A 20832-nucleotide genomic window follows, 5' to 3' on the forward strand; every position below is an offset into this window, starting at 1 on the left:
AACTTGGACATACTGGTTTGCTGCTACTGCAGTTTCTCCCTGCATTCTCGGTAAACAGAAGGTGTGTGTTATCAGTAGTGGCAGTAGAAGCTGAGAATGATATATTGATTAGGCATGGCAGACAATATAATGATTAGTTTTTTTCTCATTATTACAAGCAGATTATTGGAGTTCGTGAGTGTTTTTGCTATTAAAAAACCATATTACTGATTTCTTTATACGTTTTTAAGGTTAGGTTTCCTAACCTAACCTTAAAGGATAGGTTAGGAAAAAAGGAAGAGGTTTCTTTATTTTTCCTTGAATTTCATAACTTAACCTTAAAAGGTTATGTTATGAAATAATAGGAAAATAAAGCAAAATTCTTTATACAGGTGACCCCCGCTTAACGCTGATAATTCGTTCCGTAAAAACAGAGCGCTAAGTGAATCCCATAAAGTATTCCCATAAAGTAACATAGGTATTTGTGAGTTGCGGTCGGTATCATAGGATATTTCCTAATCAATAATAAATGGTAGTGAAAAGATGCACAAATGTCGGTCAAAATATTCAAATTTTGTACATATAAAATATTCCGCATTACATACGTATATAATTATGTGGTAACTACTTACGTATCAAAATTAAACTTAAAATTCCAATTAAAATCATGAATTTAATCAAGAAAAATGTGTCGATTTTGGGTTGAACTTTGGCCCTCTTCCAAATAAACTAAAAGGGGTATTAATTTTAAATCCCCTGCAGCGTTACCACCCAACAATAAAGTCAACCGATCCTTTGCTGCTTTGAAACATGGCATGTTTTTTTCTTCTTTCAATATGAAACTTCTCTTAGGCATTCGTTTCCACAAAAGTCCTGCTTTATCTATGTTAAAAACTTGTTGAGAAGTATAACACATAATACCTCTCTTCAATAATTTTAACAAGTTTTTTTTGAAAGTTTTGGCTCCTTAATCTGTACTTGCAGCTTCTCCCCAGATTTTAAATCTATTCAAACAGCCCTTACTAGTTTTAAATGGTTCCACATTTTTTTTTTTTAAGGTGAGTTTTCTTCAGATCATCATATTCGCTAATATCTCTCTCTCTTTTTTTTTTTTTTTATAATATTTAACTTAACTGAATTCTGCACTGGATATTATCTTCAATAAAATTAGTTAAAGGCTTTCCATTTCAATCCTAATAGCCAGCCTAGCCCTAATTGCTTGCAGTGGAACAGCTATCTTTCCTGCTGCTAAAATTAATTCTTTATTTTTTTTATAATTGTTCTTACAGTTAAACTTGCAAGTCCTAAATTATGGCACACATCCGCTTGTCTTTGACCGGAATCGATTCACTTCAAAACGTCTAATTTAATTTTCAAATTCAGTCTTTTTTCTTACATTAACTCTTCCAAAATGTAACTGCATTGGTTGCATTAATTATGATACAATGTTCAAGTAAACTCTCCATTTTGCACGATGTGTAATACGGTACTGAGTGATGACTAGACTTCGGATAAATGCATATAACGCAAATATTACAAGCAATACACTTGGTCATTTTTTAAAATGTTGATCTCGGAACTACGTAACAAGTCACTGTACTGCAATTAAATTAGCGTGTGAGAAAATATCACTGAGCGTGGGAAACGTTTTAATGCTGTTTTGGTATTTATTTTCTAGCTATCGACTCCAACAAATGAAACAATTTCATTAAATATGCGAAAAATGCAATCTGTAAAAGAGCGTTATAGTGATCTGTGATAGCGTTATAGTCAGATATGGGTTATAATCTAAGAACAGCGTTATAGCGAATCAGCGTAAAGCAAACCGCATTATAATCAGGGCCTGCTGTATATATGCGTATCATAATGTCAGTGAATCACTTAACAGTATGATGTTATCGTCTGTCATGCCTAGGTGTCAATCAGTATATCGTTCTGGACTCATACTGCCAATACCGATAACATGTTTACCAAGAATGCAGGGAGAAACTGCAGTAGCAGCAATCCAGTAAGTTTCCCGTAGTTTGCCATGGTTCTCTTGTTCGCTTTCTTTACCTTCACCGATTGTACATCTTATTCCTATTATATTCTTGTTACCCCCTGAATAAGTTCACTTCCAGGTCAATACACAGAGTTTTGGTCAACCTGCTATTTTCAGTTGTGCTTATTTTCAAGACTGCACGAACTTTAGAAACTTTCACTTGATTTGCGGGGTTAAATTACACTTCTGGTCTATACAGTAAAACCTCATAAATCAACATTCAAAAATGTGGGAGAAAAAAGCAGTAATCTAAAAATTATTTAAACAACTGCAAGAAATGTGGCTGTACCTTTCCAAGGCATGTTTTGTAATATCCGTCGAACTATACGATACCTTTACAGATGTTATTCCATCAGTTTTATTTTGTGAAAAATTCTCAATTGCAGGCTTGGAAATTAGTGTTTAATTCATTTTTGGGAATTTTCCATGTTTCAAGGGAGCAAGTTTGTACATAGCCACTTCATCTGCCATCCATCTATTAATTTGTCTAATGCAATAATTTGTCAAACTATCCTTCATCAATGCCATGCAGAAGACTGTTCCAATCACTCTCTCGCTGAAAGAAAGCAAATTTTTGAATCGCATCTATCCTGCAGCCTTCCTTTTTTCAATTTAAGTTAGTCCTGTTATGTATGTTTTCGAAGAAAGAGGAAAGATTGTTTACTCAATTGTTTAAAGCCTAAAACACTTCAATCAGATCTTCTTGCATATGCATCTTCAATTTTCAGAATCGAAATTTTCCATGTCCTTGATAAATCTGGTTACTATCCTCTACACCTGTTCCAAGAGATCCACTTCAGTCTTAAAATGAGGATTCCAGACCTCTATGCATTATTCAAGATTTTGCCATTGCCTTATGCAATGGCAAAGACCACACCTACTTGTCACTGCTAGCAAACTCCTATATATAAATTACTTCTAGGTCTCTTTCATTCTCCATCATTTCAGCATTAGCATATGATGCTAATGCTGAAATCCACTCCAAAAGTTTGTCCAGTTCTTCCTTGAATTTATTATACTATCAACTTCCACAATGACAGATGAAAGTTGTTTCCATCAATTAACCACTCGCTGGCTAAAGGCAAATTTTCGCACATCTATTTTACAGCTGTCTTTCCTCAATTTGAATTTATGCCCCCAGAAATGCGTAATCTGAGCAGGTTGAAGAACCCCATCAGCATTCAGCTTGCTAAAACCATTTAAAGCCTTGAACACCTCACTCTCATCACCTTGCAGGTGCCTAATCTCCAGATGCTGCAATTTGCAGAACTTAAGACTTCCTTAGTAAAAGCACCCCTTTATTCCCCCCTCTAATCTCATTGCCCTTCTCTGAACCCATTCCAGCAGCTCTACATCCTTCCTAAAATGAGGCCTCCAGACCTGTATGCTGTACTCAAGTGTAGCATGACCATTGCCTTATACAAAGGGATAATCACCTCCTTATCCATGCTAGCAAAGTTGCTGTATATCCATTGACAAGACACTGAGTTTCTTTGGCACCCTGTCTGCACTGCTCTGAAAACTTCATATCTGATGGCATAATTACCCCCAGATCTTTTTCATTCTCCACTACCCTGAGTGTAGTACCACACAGTTGGTACATTACTCTGCAGTTACCCATATGCAGTACTTTGCATCTGTCAATGTTAAACTTCAGTTTCCACCTCTCAGCCCAACTTTTTTCTAGATCCTGTTGGAGCATACATTTGCCATATACTGCTGTTCTGTCATTAACAACCCAGCTAACCCTTGTATCATCTGCAAACTTGGACTCTACACCTGTTATACCTTAATCAGTATCATTTATAAATATATAAAACAACACTGAACCTCACTAATAATATTAGTCAATGACAACAGTGTCCATATATCCTTTTATCATCCATAATAGGCCGCCGTAGCAGTGGTCAGGCGTGCAGGTGCATAAGTACACGTGCCTTGAGTGACTGGGGTTCAAGCCTGTGAGTGCTAAATACAGTGCTGTTTCTTGTATTCTGTCTATCTTGTGAACTCCTCTGACCATTTGGTCGTCCCAGAGTATAAACAGAAAATTTATTTATTATTTATAATAGCAACTTTCCCTTAATGCCATATTGCTCCAATTTGTAAAGCAGCCTTCTATCTGCAACGGTGTCTAAAGGTTTCCTGAAATTGAAGTATATGATATCAAAATTATTTTTTGCATCCAGTTCCTTTGTGATCACATCATATCCAATATGTATAGATGTGATAGCATCCAATCAAATTGGCAAGCAAGATTTCCCTTTAACAAACCCATGCTGTGTCTGATGTATAGATGCAGTCCCGTCTAGATCCTGCATTGCTTCTTTAACCAGTGCCTCCATTACTTACCTTGGAACAGAAGTTAAACTAACAGGTCTGTAATTACTTGTATTGCCCTTTGATCCCCCTTTGTGAATTGGGGATACATTTGCACTTCTCCAATCTGTGGGAACCTCCCCTGAATCAAAGGATGCTTTCATAATCATGGCTAAGGGTTAAACATAGGAAAGGCACCCAGGGTGCCTTTCCTATGTTTAACCCTTAGAGATTGGTAACCTACTTCTCTACAGAATTCCTTATGTGTGAATGTAGATGCAAAATACTCATTCAGTTTATCAGCCCTGAGCAGGATCATCAACGGTCGAATCAACAATATCAAGTGGACTAATCTGATCCCTTCCTCCAAGAGTTTACATAACTAAAGAAGTCTTTGCTGTTTTTCTTTGCATCCATTACCAAAGATTTCTTGTAATCCGCCTTTGCCTGCCCAACCTCCTTTGTGACTTGATTACAGACTGGTTTATATTTACCATAGCCTTCTGTGTTGCCTGATAATTTATATGCATCCCATGCATTTTTCTTCTCTACCACAAGTCTCATTAGTTCATCTTATATCTAAGCCTAAATCTTGAACAGTATTCCTTAGTTGGTATGAAAAGCCTAATAGCTTCCAAGATGACTTCCTTGAATGCTTCCCATTTAGAATTTGCTGTTGGTGACATCATCAGTTGGTCTCACAGTATAGAATTTAAAAACTGTCTGAGACCACCACAGTTACCTTTACGACATCAAAAGCCCTCTCCTTTACCCCTGATGGTAGTTACATCTTTAAGTAAATCCCACATCAGTAGACTGTGATCACTGCTAATAATCAGATCAAGAGGATTACTCCCTCTGGTTGCCTCTCGCACATGCTGCTGTAGAAAATGGTCATCCAGTAAATCCACAAAAGCCGTGTGAGTGACCAACTCACAAGTTCCAATCAATATCTGTAAAGTTGAAATATCCATTATAAAACATTCTGATTTACTGGCCTGCTGTATTTGTCTTTATAATTATTTGTTATACTGATTACAGCCATTAGGCCTATTACACACGCGTGTTTGCTTTACCAGTGCTTATGTCACACCAAACTGACTCAGCATTGCACTGGACACTCATATCAACTGGATGCATCTCCTTAGATTTTATGTGTTTCCTAACTAACAGCATAAACCCTTTCTGTACACGTTGTACTGCCCGAATTAAATTCTGCATTCCTTTTATTGGTGTGGCACCACATCTCTGATATCCCAACAATATCTGCGTTTGATGTCTTGACCAGCACTTGAAATTCAAATTTATTTACATCCTAGCAATGGTGTACATAAAGGTATACATGCACCTGTTCTTACTCTTAGTTACCCAAACACAGCCTAGTATTTACTTGTTTCATGATGACTCCCAGCAGTTCTAGAAATCCCTAGCGCCTTGCTTTCCAACCTGCTGCTCATTTCAATAAAGCAGTGTAAAAATCATTTTCACCTCTGCTGCCACCATTGTTAATCTATTAGTCCATGCATCCCTCCCAAGGTAGCAGGTTTCCGACTCTTTGATGTGTGAAATCCTAAATGGTATGTTATTCTCGGGCAGTACCTTGCTTTTATCAATGCTAAACCTTAATTGCTACTTTGCAGCCCATCTGGATAATTTTTCTAGATCTGAAATGAAACTAAAATTACCGTAACACAGAGCAAAAACGGATAAAAAGGACAGTTGTCTTCAAGCGCATGCCCTCGTGCTGGACAAGAGTGTCTAAGTATGGTATGGTGTTGTCCGACTCTAGCTCGGTGAATTTTATGAAAGGTGACAGAGAATTGAGGTGGTCTAAGGTTCAGTCACCTGAATTTCTGGGGATAACCACGAACACATCATCCACATAGCGACACCAAACGGTAATGGGATCTGGTACATTTGTAAATGCATGACGCTCTAATTCCTCCATTGCGATGTTTGCCGTGGCCGAACTAACTGGGGAACCCATAGCTGTGCCGTGTACCTGTTGGTAAATGGAGTCGGTTGAACATGACTGCACCGCCTGTTAAGCATAGTCTGAGGGTGGTGGAGATATTGTCTGGTGTTAGTTTGGTTCTGCTGCCAAGGGTTTGATCGTTATCTAAGAGTTGCTTTGCACATGTGATGGCAAGTTCTACTGGGATGGAGGTGAAAAGTGAAACTGCATCAAATGACACCATGATTTGATCTTGTGAGATGGATATGGTTCTGATCTGTTCTATGAATTCACTACTGTTATAAACAGTGTTGGTCTTGCCTACTAGGGGAGAAAGGAGCCCCAAGACAAACTTAGCTAATTCATGGCTCGGTGAGCCACAACAGGAGACAATGGGTCTTAATGGTGTACCTTCTTTGTGAACTTTCAGTAGTCCGTAGAACAGTGGAATCTGGCAGCTGGAGGCACGGAGGTGATTACATACCGATTCTGTTATTTTCTTCTGTTTAAGCCAACTGTTGACGAGGATGTTCAACTTTTTCGACTCCTATCGTTCCAAAGCTTTGATGGGAGGAACAGTTAAGGGTTGGTAAACAGAAGTGTCTTGCAAAAGTAGCAAGGCCTTTTTGTCCCGTAATCTGTTTGATTCATTACGGCTGTTCGACGTCCAGTCCAGGATGATGATGGATGAGTCTTGTTTCATTTTTTTGCAGAAATTTGTTTGTGTGCACCTAATCTAATATATGTATATTTCCCATTATTAAACTTCTTACAATCTATTTTTGTATCTGTTTTCGCTCTGTGTTAAAGTAATTTTAGTTTCATAATGCATCCAGAGCACACAGGCCTCTTTAATCATATTTTCTAGATTTTGTTGCAGTAGCAACAAGATCTGTCATTAACCATCCTTCCAATCATCTGCAAACTTTGACATTAGCCTTGATGTCTTCATCAATATCATTAATAAATATTAAAAACAACAATGGGCCTAGAACCGAACCCTGAGGAACTCAACTAATGACAATTGTCCAAGAAGAGCAAAGCCCATTGTTAACCAGCCTTATTTTTCCACTCAACTATCCCTTTTTCCATAGCTTCAATTTGTAAAGTAATCTATTTCATGTGGAACAATATATCAAAAACTTTCCTGAAACCTAAGTTTATGATTTAAAAATTATTTTTTGCACCTAGTTCTTTTGTTGCTATATCATAGTATCCGATCAGCTTGGTCCGATAAGATAACAAATCTGTGCTTTGACTGCAGTATAATTACATTCCTCTCAAGACAATCCTGCAATACTTCAATCACTAACTCCATTATTTTTCCATATAAGAGAAGTCAAGCTTAGGGGTCTATAGTTGCTCACCTCACCCACTTCAGGAAAATTTCCCTATGTAAAGTGAAAAGACATTTGCACATCTCTAATCTGCAGGATCTACCCTGCAGATTAGAATCAGTTATACTTTTTGTATCCAAAACATTTAAACTCCTGTAAAACTTAAATGTTTTCTCTAAGTCCAAAAATTCCAGATTACTGCCATACACTTTAACGTTGCCCACAAAAAAGTAATCCAGAGGTGGCAGTCAGGGGAATGATGGCCATAAACCTTTTGAAATAATGTGCTAACCAAAATATTTTTCCAACAAATTCACAGTAGAATTGGCTATTCTACTGTCTTTGTGCAAATCAGTAATATAAGGTTTGACAATTAAGTTCTAAGACAAGTCAAAACAAGTAGAACCATAATACAATGCAACAAGACAGTTGACCTATGTGACTGTTAGACCACTACAGGGTAATTTTGTGTACCGTTACTTGTTCACACGCAGTTGTGTTAGAGCTGTTTTGTTGTTCAAGAAACAAGCGTGTTAAGTGATGAAACAAAGAGCAAAGATTAAATTTTGTTTTAAATTGAGAAGTGCAACTGAAACCTATAGTTATAATTTTTAAAACCTGCAAATTGGTCTGTGGCAACAGTGCTTTATATATCTTGCATGCTTTTTGCTGGTTTGCAAAATTTCAAGACAGAAACTGCCACAGACATCTGACAAAACTTCAAATCCCAGAAAAGCCAAAAAAAGTTTGCACATTGATTACATATGATTGTTGATGGAAAAGCAATTTCAGAAGATTCAAACAAACATAAGATCTGCACTGGATTCCTCCTGCACTGTTTGCCTGATTAAACAAAAACTGCTTGGACTTCAAGCATGTGAAGAGCTCATTCAAGCTGTCCATCATTCCTGTCAATTCGATTATAACAGATGATAAGTTATGGAGTTTCGAATAAAATTCCACAACAGCATGGAATGGTGATCAAGGAAAGAGTGATCAAGATTGCCCTTGATCACTCTTTCCAGCAGCAAGGGATTCACAAGGATTAATTCCACCAGACAACAATGAATAAAGCAGTATGCAAAAAATTTGGATTGTTTGGTTAAACGAATTCACTGAGTAAAGCCTGTTTTAAAAATAAAAGAGTTGGTCCCTGTTGCATGACAACCTAGTGCATTCTGCCAACAATCAAGGAGTTTATGGCAAAGCATGAGATTGTGAAGCTAAATCATCTCACCTCCATACTTCTCATTTATCTTCCCCCAGACTACTGCTGTTTTCCAAAATCAAATCCACACTGAAAGGGTGATAATTTTATGGTTATAGGACATTAAAGGAATCAGTGGAAAACAGTTTAAATGTTTCCAAAAGCCCAGTGGCCCAACAATACATTGTTTATGACAGCACACTACATTCTGATTTTAACATGGTCAAGGATTCCTCAAAAATTGTGTGGAGATTCACAGAACTCAAGATGTGATTATTTTAACTATTAACATAATTCAAAGCATGCCTCATTGGGGGGGGGGGGGGGGAAACTGATTTCATTATGTGCAAAATACAGCCAGTTGCAGTATCACACCTGAATGTGATATGCACAGAAGCCAAATCTCTTTACTGAGAACTCCATATGACAGTTGCCACTACCTGCACCTAAACTTTGGTTCTGATCTTTCTTAAAAATTAACACTGGTTTATACCAGATGAGTTTTTTGTAATGAACAATGTCAGTGCCTCAAAAATTATGGATCATAAACTTAATTGGGAAAAGTCATAAAGCTCCATTTGAAAATAAAACAGTAATAAAAATCAGTAAATGAATGTAAGGCTAGCCCCATTTCTAATAGGATGACTTACTCACCAATAGATGTGTAATATTTCAAAGTTAAAATTTGCATTGTTTTTTAACTTCTAAATATAATTTTAAAAGTTTGTTAACACATGTATGAGCCACATTCAAATGGATATTATTAATTCAAATAAAAATTAACAGCACACAAGAGAGTAAGTCAAAATTGACTAGATCACATTATATATTGTGGAATGTACAAATTTGTATATAGCTGGCTGGGTGTAACATGTTCTTTTAACCCATTGCTGAGCAACATATCATTCTCCTGACCAATAGCTGTAAGCCTATCATTCTTTGGTCAGGAGATTGTGCAATTCAAGTAAGTTTGATGACTTCAGCAAAGAAATAAAAATAATTTCTAATAAAAATTACATGAAAGAAAGATTTCAGTCGCATTTTTATAATCAACAAGAAAAAACTGAAATCATTTAACATTATCTTAAGGAAAAAACTTTTACTATCCAGGGTAATTTATGTTTGAATGTCTCCGATTCCATTCTTCTCTTACACATTTAAAAATTATCAATATTTACCAATTTTAACATCTCTGTAGTACTTCTCAACTGGATAGTCTGTAGTGAACCCAACTCCTCCCATCCATTCAATACATTTTGATGTGGTCAAAGTAGCAACCTTAAAAAAAAAAAAGCAACATGTGTATCCTGTATGCACAAAAGATGTTTTAGTTTGTGTAAACATCTATGGTGGCACTAGAGTAAAACCGTTTCAATTTTTGAAAGGTTTGATCAAAAACGTACTTAGAAGGTTGATGTCGATCAAAATCTTGAGAAGCAGATTTTATTGGAAGTCTGCATTTTATTCTTGCATAATATTACTACCCACTGCTTACTCTACTGAATCAACGTTAGTGACTAAATTGGCATCATTTAGGAAGTGACATCATTTCCATATCTTAGTATGAACTTACTCTAATGAATCAATGTTAGGGACTGAGTTAGCATTGTTAGTGCAATAAATTGCATCATTTCCATTATCAAAAGAAAATTTTGTTACCAATCGATTTTAATCTAGTGCTGCCATAGATGTTTTCACATCAAAAAAAGGAAAAAAAAAAAAAAAAAAAAAAAACTTAAATATCCTATGTGCATATATAAACACACAAAACCCAAGAACATAAAAAAAAAAAAAAACCAGATTACTGTTATGTTTTGTGTAATTGGACAGAGTTATAACTATATATTAAATAATATTCACTGAAAAAAACACATAAATATGCAATAACAATATATGAAATTATGTACCAAAAAGGTATTTATATGCAATAACATTTTTTCATTTATTACCTTTATTTATTAACAAAGTTACAATTTATTTGTATTCAGGATTTAAAAGTAAAAAATTGAAATGAAGTTTTATGATAAGTATCATTTTATGTGGAATAATCTGTTATTATTTAACTATTTTTTTCACTGTAGCCCATTTGTAAATCTGACATTCATCATCCAAAATCATTTTAAAAGCAGAGACTATTCTTTCCACACTGATAAGCGACTGCAATTAACTTAATTAGGTCTTTTAAGCAAAAAAAAAAAATTCCTGCTTGTTTCCATTAACAAAGTCATGTATTTTCCTTAAAATGTGATGAAATACAGAGTTTTTTTAAAACATAAATTTCAGTTCTTACTTCCCTCTCCTACCTTTCAAGGGATGCTTGAAATTTCTAACTTAACTCTTTCTACCTCTTCAACACTATTCAAAAATATTTCCCATTCTTCAGAAGTTCATTTATAGAATCAGGTAACAAAGTAAAATAAGTCTCAATGAACGGCAAATGTTTTCTAATACCAAACAAGTTTTCCAAGCGCCGAACATAATGAAGATGCATATAATTGAAAACCACTGTATTGGTGGAATGCTGAAAAGCAGGGCCATACTGTATTAACTTCAAAGTTGTTCCAAATTGTTTCTTAAAGCCTACATAAGCCATGGATGGAGTAATTTATGTTTTTGAAAACCTTATAAGGAAACAAATGTGGACAAGGAGACTCTCCATCTTATTTCCCACATGCAATATGTCCAAAAGCATCTGAATTTCATCGGCAGACATCCAGATGCAATTTGTTCCAAAATATTGGTGAATTTTCAAAATATAAATATTATGATAATTCTTCCTTGAGGGAGAATTATGTTCTTCCTTGAGTTTTTTGATTTATACAATATTATTTCAAAAACGATTTGAAAACTGGATTGCTTAACTTGCTGAAAGGAATGTTGCTGCTTACTGAGGTGAGACAGAGAAGAGTCACTTTTCTCCTCTCTGTAAAAGAAACTGATCTGGCATTTTTTTCTTTTACCATAAAGTTATTTTCACATGTTGGAATCTGGATTTTTTTTTTTTTTTGCATGGAATATTTTTTCACAAACAACGCAAAAAGACAATACTGCCATAGTGAACTTTATTCCACAATTAGCAGCAGATTTGATTTTTATACATTTTGAATGAAAGCTAGAACTGCCATTTCTGTAAAAAAATTTTTTATAGCAAAACTGAACAGTAATGTTACACATTCAAAGAATATACTCTCCCCAACATTATTGATATGAGAAAGTTTACATGTTTTCCCATGCTAACTAAACTTTTTTTTTCCAACATTAATATTGTAAACAATGATTGAAATCACATTTCTGAATTTAATTCTGAATTTTAGGCTGATGAAATATGCAGTATTAATAGCAATACTTGTCTTAAATGCACTAATGATTAAAACAGCCACAATATGAATTTGCATATGAACATATACAAAGGCATATGTTGTCTGTTCTAACTATTCAGAAAAGAGCAGTCAGTCAAACAAATTTTTGACAGACAGTATGCATACTGATGCTATCTTTACATTGCATAGAAACATTCAATAAAAGAAAAGAATAAATTCACTGTGAGTTTACTTTATTATTCAGCACCAAGTTGATCTTGTTGATAATGATATTATACAGTATAATTCTCATGAATTGCAACATTCATAGTATAATAAGACAAACTGATGCAAGGAAGCCAGACTTATTAGAATCTCTCTTAATTAAAAAAAAATTTCCTGTTTGTCTGGGTATTGGTCCAATCTTTCCTTAAAGATCCATAAGTTCGTTCCACAACATTAGTAATCTGTTCCAATATTTAAAGATCCTATAACTAAAAGATAACTTTCTTATATCCAGTTTAAACTATCATACTATCATTACTTGTAGCCTTCCTGTAGCTTTTAATTTAAATTATATCCTCCTGTAGTGTGCTAAAGGAAAATTAGCACAAGGGTCACTCCAAAACTTATGCCTCCAATTTTTTTTTTTTTTTTGGATACCACTGCAGATTTGCCAGTTTAAAAACTGAATCATGCACTTCAAGTCTTTACATTTATTTTGCACACATTCACCACCACTTTGTATACATATTCTCCACTGCAAAACCAGTGCCATATCCTATCCCGCTCTTCTAAAAGTTGCTGTTAGCCTTCAAGAGCCACTTCTTGCTGTTGCAATGAAGGCATCATCATCATCATCTTCAAAGTGTCCTCCATAAATGGAGCAGAACAATCCACCTGAATTCTGCAATGGTCCCCTTTATTAAGATGCTCATATGGTGATCTAGTATTGTCATGCTGCAGAAGAAGAAGAAAGAACGTTTTCAGCTTCTTTATGTCTCCACATAACAGAATTTGGAGGAAATCCAAAGATTAACTCTCCCCCTCTGTTGTCCCAAAAACAGAACATGATTTTCCAGTAGATGGCTGAACTATTGTCACTACTCTGTAGAGTGCTGCTTTAACTCTGGTTCATAGTGGTTTACCCAGGTCTCATTTTCTGTAATGATGCTGTCAAGAAAATCATAACCCACAGTCTTATACCACTTCAGAAAATTCTGAGAGAAGCCAAATAGTTTGACCACTCTCAGAATTTTTTGAAGCAGCATGTTAATTTTTTTAGAGGTTTTAACTTCACATGCTGTTTGTAGTTTTCATATGGACTGTAAAGCATATTAGTAAAAATGTCCAAATTGCAATGGCCAACAGATTGCCTAGTCCAGAGATTGTCCCTTCTGGAAAAATGAATAAATATTCAATGGTTCAGCACTGAGAAAAACATCATGTACCAAGAAGCCAAACAATCAGCACAAGCTCAAAATAACACCACACCCACATTGCACAGGCAACTCTGAATTCCAACCCCATTGGCGACTACTACTGCTGCACAAAGAACAACTATGATTGTTACTTAAACAGAAGTTTCATTTCTTCTTAATAATAAATCAGTATCAGACTGAGCTTGGTCACTATAGGAAAATGCAACCTTACCCAATACAACTCTTGACACAAATAAGGCTTTTAATACACCAAACACTGCTCCACCTTCTACTCCTCATCCAAAATATTCAGAAACACTGGTCCTGTAGACACTTAACAAACTGACTCAGCATATATGGTGACTGAAGAACATGCTTACCAAGAAGACAGTCCTGTTCTCAACCTCTTGGTTTGCTTCCTCTTGGAAGCAAACTGAGGAATACACTAAACCAAAGTAATATCCAGATTCCTTCAATAGAATTGTAGAGGATATTGCAGTAACCTTTAGACCTCCTTGTCCAATATAATTCAGTTGCCTTCTTATCCACAAGAAACTAATTTAATACCCTCTGTTACTACATCACTTAAACACTATGTAATCCATAGTGTTTAATAGTGTAAAAAGAACAAAAATCTAGCAATATGACTAACTCGTTGATTAAAGTGATTAAAATAACAACTCCTTCATGAGTTGCCATTTTAATCAGCCCCATGTTCCTTCACAACTAATAGTGCTACAAATAAATCTAGATGCTGTTGTTGCTCAACTATCCCCGCATTTGACTCTTAAGATTGTGTCTTTGTACTTTTCCTCCAATGAAGACTTTCTTACAGCGACCTTGAAAATCTAGTATTTGAGCTATTTTCCTTTGTTGTATTACAGGAGATTTTAATCATATCATCTGATATGAGGCAGATCAAACAATAGACAAACAGGGACAAGCTTTGGAAAAAAAGCTATTGGCAAGTTAAATCTGACACTACTAATACTAGATTACATACATACTTTTACTTGCCTACTGGATGATCAAGATCTGCAAATGACCCTTTTATGTTCTCCAGCTCTTTTTCTACTAATCATTTGGTCCATAATGATGTATTGGGTACCCAATAGTTTGTCATGCAGATGCAAATCAACAAAAATCCTGCCCTACATATACTAACAGATGTAACTTTGCAAGCCCCAATTGAGATAAATAATTAGCAACCCTTAAAGATCAGTCGCGTCAAGTACCTCAGTTTATGTTACTGAACAAATAATCCCAAAGACTTATGAATCTTTGATCATGTCCAGCACCTTTGGGAAAAAGTGAATATCAAAGCAAAGCAAGAGAAGAATAAAACCTGAAAGTATTTCTGCAAGCATCTTACTTATGAAGATACTAATCCAATTTAAGGGTGAAAAATAGTAGACAAACAAAGATTCATAGAAACATTTTGCTTCTACAGTTACCAAATCTACCAAAACAAACTGTCTGTACATTTTGTGTTTTGGTGGATTTATTAGCAAAATATACAAGTAACCTCCTTCATATGTAGCTATTCTGAACATGAATAGCACATGTTTAACTCCCTCAAGACATAGCCAACACTCTAGGAGAGTGTTCTGCATAAACGTCTTCCAAAACTTTGTACCACTGGCATTCCAGAAAATGAAGTAGTAGTAGTAGTAGTGGCATGTGATGCAAGAAAGCAAGTGTATGAGCTTATGCAACATCAGCCAAAAAAAAAAAAAAAAAAAAATCACACCATTCCCTCCAAATGCCTGTCCAGTTCCTCCTTAAATTTATTCAACCTATCAACTTCCACAACGACAGATGGAAGTTTGTTCCAGCAACTAACCACCTGCATCTATTCTACATCTGTCCTTTCTTAATTTGAATTTATACCCCCTTAGGTTCGTAATCTGAACAAGTGGAAGGATCCCATCAGAATTCAGTGTGCTCAACCCATTCAAGGCCTTATACACCTCAATCAGATCACTGCACAAGTGCCTAGTCTCCAGCCACTGCAATTTGCAGAACTTAAGCCTCTCTTGGTAAGAGGGTCCCTTCATTCCCCTAACCAATCTTGTTGCCCTTCTCTGTACACACTCAAGCAAATCTACATCCTTCCTAAAATGAGGCCTCCAGACCTGTATGCAGTACTCAAGGCGTGGCCTGACCATTGCCTTATACAGAGAGACAATCACCTCCTTTTACAGTGCCAAAAAATAGATCCCAAATTTTAATACTGGTCCACATAAACCTTAAAACTATATACACACAATAACTGAATGTCTTGCTTTAGACAGTTCAAAAATCTAGTACTGCTGGACCTGGGGTTCACTATGTTAAAATAGTTCAGTAAGCAGTTGCTTTGTGGTCTAATCCTTCTACAAAGACTGGTACAAAAGTCATCATCATCAGCCATTTTCAATCCACTGCAGGATGAAGGCCTCTCCAGCAACTTTCCAGTTCCTTCTGTTTTGAGCACTGGCCATCCATTTACTACTCAAAAACTCATGAATTTCATATCCATCTCCGCCTTTGTCTTCCAGGTTTTCTTCTAGCTCCTCTTGGGTACCATTCTGTTATTTTCTTAGTCCATCTGTCATCATGTCTTCGAGCTATGTGTCCTGCCCAAGACCATATTAGTTCTTTAGTTTTGATAAGAATGTCCTTTACTTGAGTTTGCTGCCTAATCCATGTGTTTCTCTTCTTATCTAACAGTCTGATTCCCAATATAATTCGTTCCATTCTTCGCTGTGTAATTCTTAGCTTCTCTTCCATTCTTTTGGTGAGTGCCCAAGTTTCACTTCCATAAGTCATGGTGGGGAGTATACATTGATTCATTATTTTACGTTTCAGACAAACTGGGATATTGCTCTTCAGTATGTGACTATATTTCCTGAATGCTATCCATCCAAAATTTATTCTTCTCTTGACTTCCAGCCATTTATCATTATTACAGCTAATAACTTGTCCCAGATAAGTATATGACTCCACCTTTTCAATTACTGCTCCTTCAATCATTGTTTCCCTTTCCGTGGCATACTTGTTCATCATTACTTTTGTTTTAGCCATATTCATCTTTACTAACTAAGGATTTATAAAATCCTTACTAACTGTGCATAACTGATTAAGATTTTCCTCTAATTCTTTGGGATCGTGGCTTATGACCACAATGTCATCTGCAAATCGTAAATGGTTTAGGTACTCTCCGTTCACATTGACTCCTTTCTGCGACCAGTCTAATCTTCTGAAAGCTTCCTCAAGGGCAGCAGTAAACAGCTTCGGCGATATTGTGTCTCCTTGTCGAACTCCTTTCTCGATTTCAAATTTGCTACTGTCTTTGTCTAGTCTAATAAAGGATGTAGCACTCTCATATATTTTCTTCAAAATCATAATATATGGAGTATCTATGCCTTGTCTTTCCAGTGCCCGAAACATTGCCTTATGCTGTATGGAGTCAAATGCCTTTTCATAATCCACAAATGCCAGGCATAATGGTGTTTGATATTCATTTGCTTTCTCCATTAGCTGTGATATTACGTGAAGGTGATCCATAGTTGAGAATCCTGTCCTAAAGCCAGCTTGCTCTTTCGGTTGATTCTCATCAAGTATTCTTTCTAATCTGTTAGTAATGACCCTTGTGAACAACTTGTAGATATGGGATAACAAGCTAATTGGTCTATAATTTCCAATTTATCTCCTTTCTTATGCAGCAAAACTATGATTGCATTATTCCACTGCTTAGGCATCACACCTTTTCTAATGCACTTTGTGAAGAGCCTTGCCAGTTTTTGTGTTATGTCTCTTCCTCCCAATTTTAACAACTCTACGGTAACTTCATCTTCCCCCGGGGCTTTCCGATTCTTCATTTTCTTCAATGCATGTTCTACCTCATCAGGAAGAATATCAGGTATGTTGTATGTGTTGCTACTTTGCAATCCATCTTCCCCACTGCTGGTATCATTCCCTCGCTCCTTGTATAATTCTCTATAGTAGTCTTCTGCTATTTGAATTATGCCTTCTCTGCTGTTTATAAGTACACCATCGCTATTCTTCAGTTTCAGTATCATTTGTCTTTCTGTATTACTGCTCATGGCTGCTGATTTAAATCCTTTGTTTTCCCTTAATGCTTGTTCTACTTTTCTTGTGTTAAATCTTCTTATGTCCTCTCTGAGTCTCTTTCTAATGGCTTTGCATAACTCAGTATACTCAATTTTCTCCCTTTCAGTGTTTTTCTTGCTCTTCATTTGTCGTCTTTGGTTCATCATGACAAGTGTTTCTTGACTAATTTTTTCTTCTTTGGATTTCTGTTTCCCTATAGGTTTCTTGGGCTTTATCACTTTCAGAAAGTTGTAATATTCCTCGTCAATATCTTGGTCCTGAGCAGTCTGCAGAAGCTCAAACTTGTTCTTAAGTTCCAGTACATACTGCTTTTTCTCCTCCTCTGTTATTTCAAAGACCTTTGTATTATTTACTCGAGTCAGTTTTTTCCTTTCCTTTCCTACATTTATATCAAGTGTACATCTTACCATTCTGTGATCACTTCCAACATTTACCTTATTCAGGAAGGTAACATCATTCACAATATATCTTCTGTTAGTGAGGATGAAGTCGATTACATTAGTTGTTAATCCATTTGGACTCTTCCATGTCCACTTTCTGTTCACCCTTTTCTTGAAAAAAGTGTTCATTACTGACAGTCCTTGAGATTCTGCAAATTTCACAAGTCTTTCACCTCTTATTTCTTTCACCAATTCCAAAATTTCCTATAGTTCCTCTTTCTGTGCTGTTTTGCCTTTTTCCAACCTTAGCATCGAAATCCCCCATAATAATAGTGTAGTGGGTTTTCTGCTCATCTAGAAGACTCTCAATTTCAGTGTACATTTCTTCAACCTCTTCATCATCATGGCTTGATGTTGGTGCATAAATCATTATAATCTTTAGCTTGTACCTCTTAGAAATCTTGAATATTAGTCTTGACACCCTTGGTGATGTACTTTTGAATTCCAAAATGTTGTTTTTAAAATCTTTATGGATCAGAAACCCAACTCCACCTTCACTCCTTTCACTGTTTCCATTAGTGTACAGCAGATTTCCACTTGATAAACTTATAAGTGATTCATTTCTTCTTCTTGTTTCAGCCAAACCGATGATATTCCAATTCACATTTTCTAATTCCTTTTCCAGCTCTAATATCCTGTCTTCACCGATGAGTGATCGTACATTATAACAGGCCAAGTTCAATTTCCGTGCATGGCAGCCTGGTCGTACCCAGAGATTCTTAGCACCCTCTGCTTCCATTCTGATCCTCTCGCTGCCGTAAGAGGGAGAGTGAAAGCTGCTGGGGACTGAGGGCCATTTATTTTGTCGTGCTGTCATATGCTGGAGGGTTTGGTCTTTTCCTCTTCACACTGACCAGGCGTCTTGAAGAGAACCACTCTACACGTTCGTTGCCACCTAAGTGACGTAACAGGGCTTACCATCGAGATTACCTAAGTGACGTAACAGGGCTTACCATCGAGAAGGTGTGCATGAGTGGATTTTAGGGAGGCAGGCCAACCGGACTTCTCCTAAATCTTCTGTAATAGAGAGATATTGGATCCATCAGTGTTTTAGGCTGAGTGTCTGATAACACACAGGATACCTGTTCCCGTCTAAGCCCCGGTACAAAAGTAATGCCTCCTAATTTTTTACTTTCAAATGTGCCGCTGTAGATCATTTTACGTGTCCCTGAGTGGTCACTAGTTTCACCATACTGAGTGGCGCTGTGATCAGTCTTGAGTGCAGCACACGGATAGTTCAAAATGGCGGATGTTACAGATATACGTATCAAGCAAAGAGTGGTGATTGAATTTCTTACCAAGGAAGAAGTGACACCTATCGAAATCCATATGCATCTCAAAAATGTTTATGGTGACAATGAGTACAGTTAGACTTAGAGTAAAACACTTTATGAGTGGGGAAAGTGACATTGTTGATATTCCCTGAAGTGGCAGGTTAGTGACAATGGACAAGAGCAGGATCAACTCTGATCGATATGTGGAAATGTTGAAAACTGCATCCGTAGAGTTCGAATGGACAAAAACCTTAATGAGGTTTTTTTTCTCCATGAGAACACACGTGGAGGCCATTACAAAACTGGGGTACATTGTTCTTCCTCACCCCTTTCATAGCCTGGATCTTGCACCTTCCAACTATCACCTTTTCGGCCTGCTGAAGGATGCACTCTGTGGAACTCATTTTGCGGACGACAACCAGCTCAAGCACAGTGTTCACGAAGCCTTCTGGAGCAAGAGTAAGGACTTTTACAGGATTGGAATACAGTGACTCAGAGATGGCAGAAGTGCATAGAAAATTACTGTAACTTTGTGGAAAAATAACAATGTTTATTAATGATTGAGGATTAATTGATATAAAAGCAAACTTTATTATTAGCATTAGCATAGGCATTTGATGCAAGAAAGCAAGTTTATGCAGCATCAGCCAAAAAAAAAAAAAAAAAAAACCCACTTCCACTTCACCCCTCTGTTCGTTCAAAATACCTGTCCAGCTGAGGCTTAAACTTATTTAGGCTATCAACCTCCACCACAAGGGATGGCAGTCTGTTCCACCAACCAACCACCCGCTGGCTAAAGGCAAATTTCCGCACGTCTATCCTACATCTGTCTTTCCTCAATTTGAATTTATGCCCTCTCAGGTGATTTTTCTGAGCTAGAGGAAGAATCCCATCAGCATTGAGCATGCTTAAACCATTCAAGGCTTTATACACCTCTATCAGATCACCTCGCTGGTGCCTAGTCTCCAGACGCTGTAATTTGCAAAACTTAAGCCTTTCTTCGTAAGAGCACCCCTTTGTTCCATTCACTAATCTTGTTGCCCTTCTCTGTACTCGTTCCAGCAGCTCTACATCCTTCTTGAAATGAGGCCTCCAGACCTGTATACAGTACTCTAGGTGTGGCCTGACCATTGCCTTATACAATGGAATAATCACCTCCTTATCCCTGCTGGAAAAATTTCTGTATATCATTGACAATACTCCATGAGCTACTCTTGCAGCCCATCTGCACTGCTCAGAGAACTTCATATCTGCCTGCACAATCACCCCCAAGTCCCTTTCATTCTCTACCACTGTCAGTTATTAAACCGTGCTATTAAAATTAAGAGTCAACCCACTTAACCAACTTACAAATATCTATTTGTCCCTCTTTTTAAAAATCTGTGTATGCCACTTATACATCCAGCTAGTACAGAATGTAAGTGAATGGGAAGATGTAGCTTGTT

The 20832-nt window shown here is 36.6% G+C and overlaps 1 protein-coding gene across 1 annotated transcript in view; it reads right to left on the bottom strand.

Annotated features, from left to right (window-relative positions):
• Positions 1-20832, bottom strand: part of LOC150085642 (short/branched chain specific acyl-CoA dehydrogenase, mitochondrial) — a 133830-nt gene that overhangs the window by 439 nt on the left and 112559 nt on the right. Inside the window, exon 11 of the mRNA XM_090373407.1 lies at positions 10016-10115. Coding sequence (XP_090229533.1) covers positions 10016-10115 — 100 coding nt within the window. The remainder of the gene's footprint in view (positions 1-10015; positions 10116-20832) is intronic.

The sequence above is a fragment of the Mastigoproctus giganteus genome, chromosome 5 (genome assembly GCF_048544385.1).
Source record: "Mastigoproctus giganteus isolate SK-2022 chromosome 5, ASM4854438v1, whole genome shotgun sequence".
Lineage (NCBI taxonomy): Eukaryota > Metazoa > Arthropoda > Arachnida > Uropygi > Thelyphonidae > Mastigoproctus > Mastigoproctus giganteus.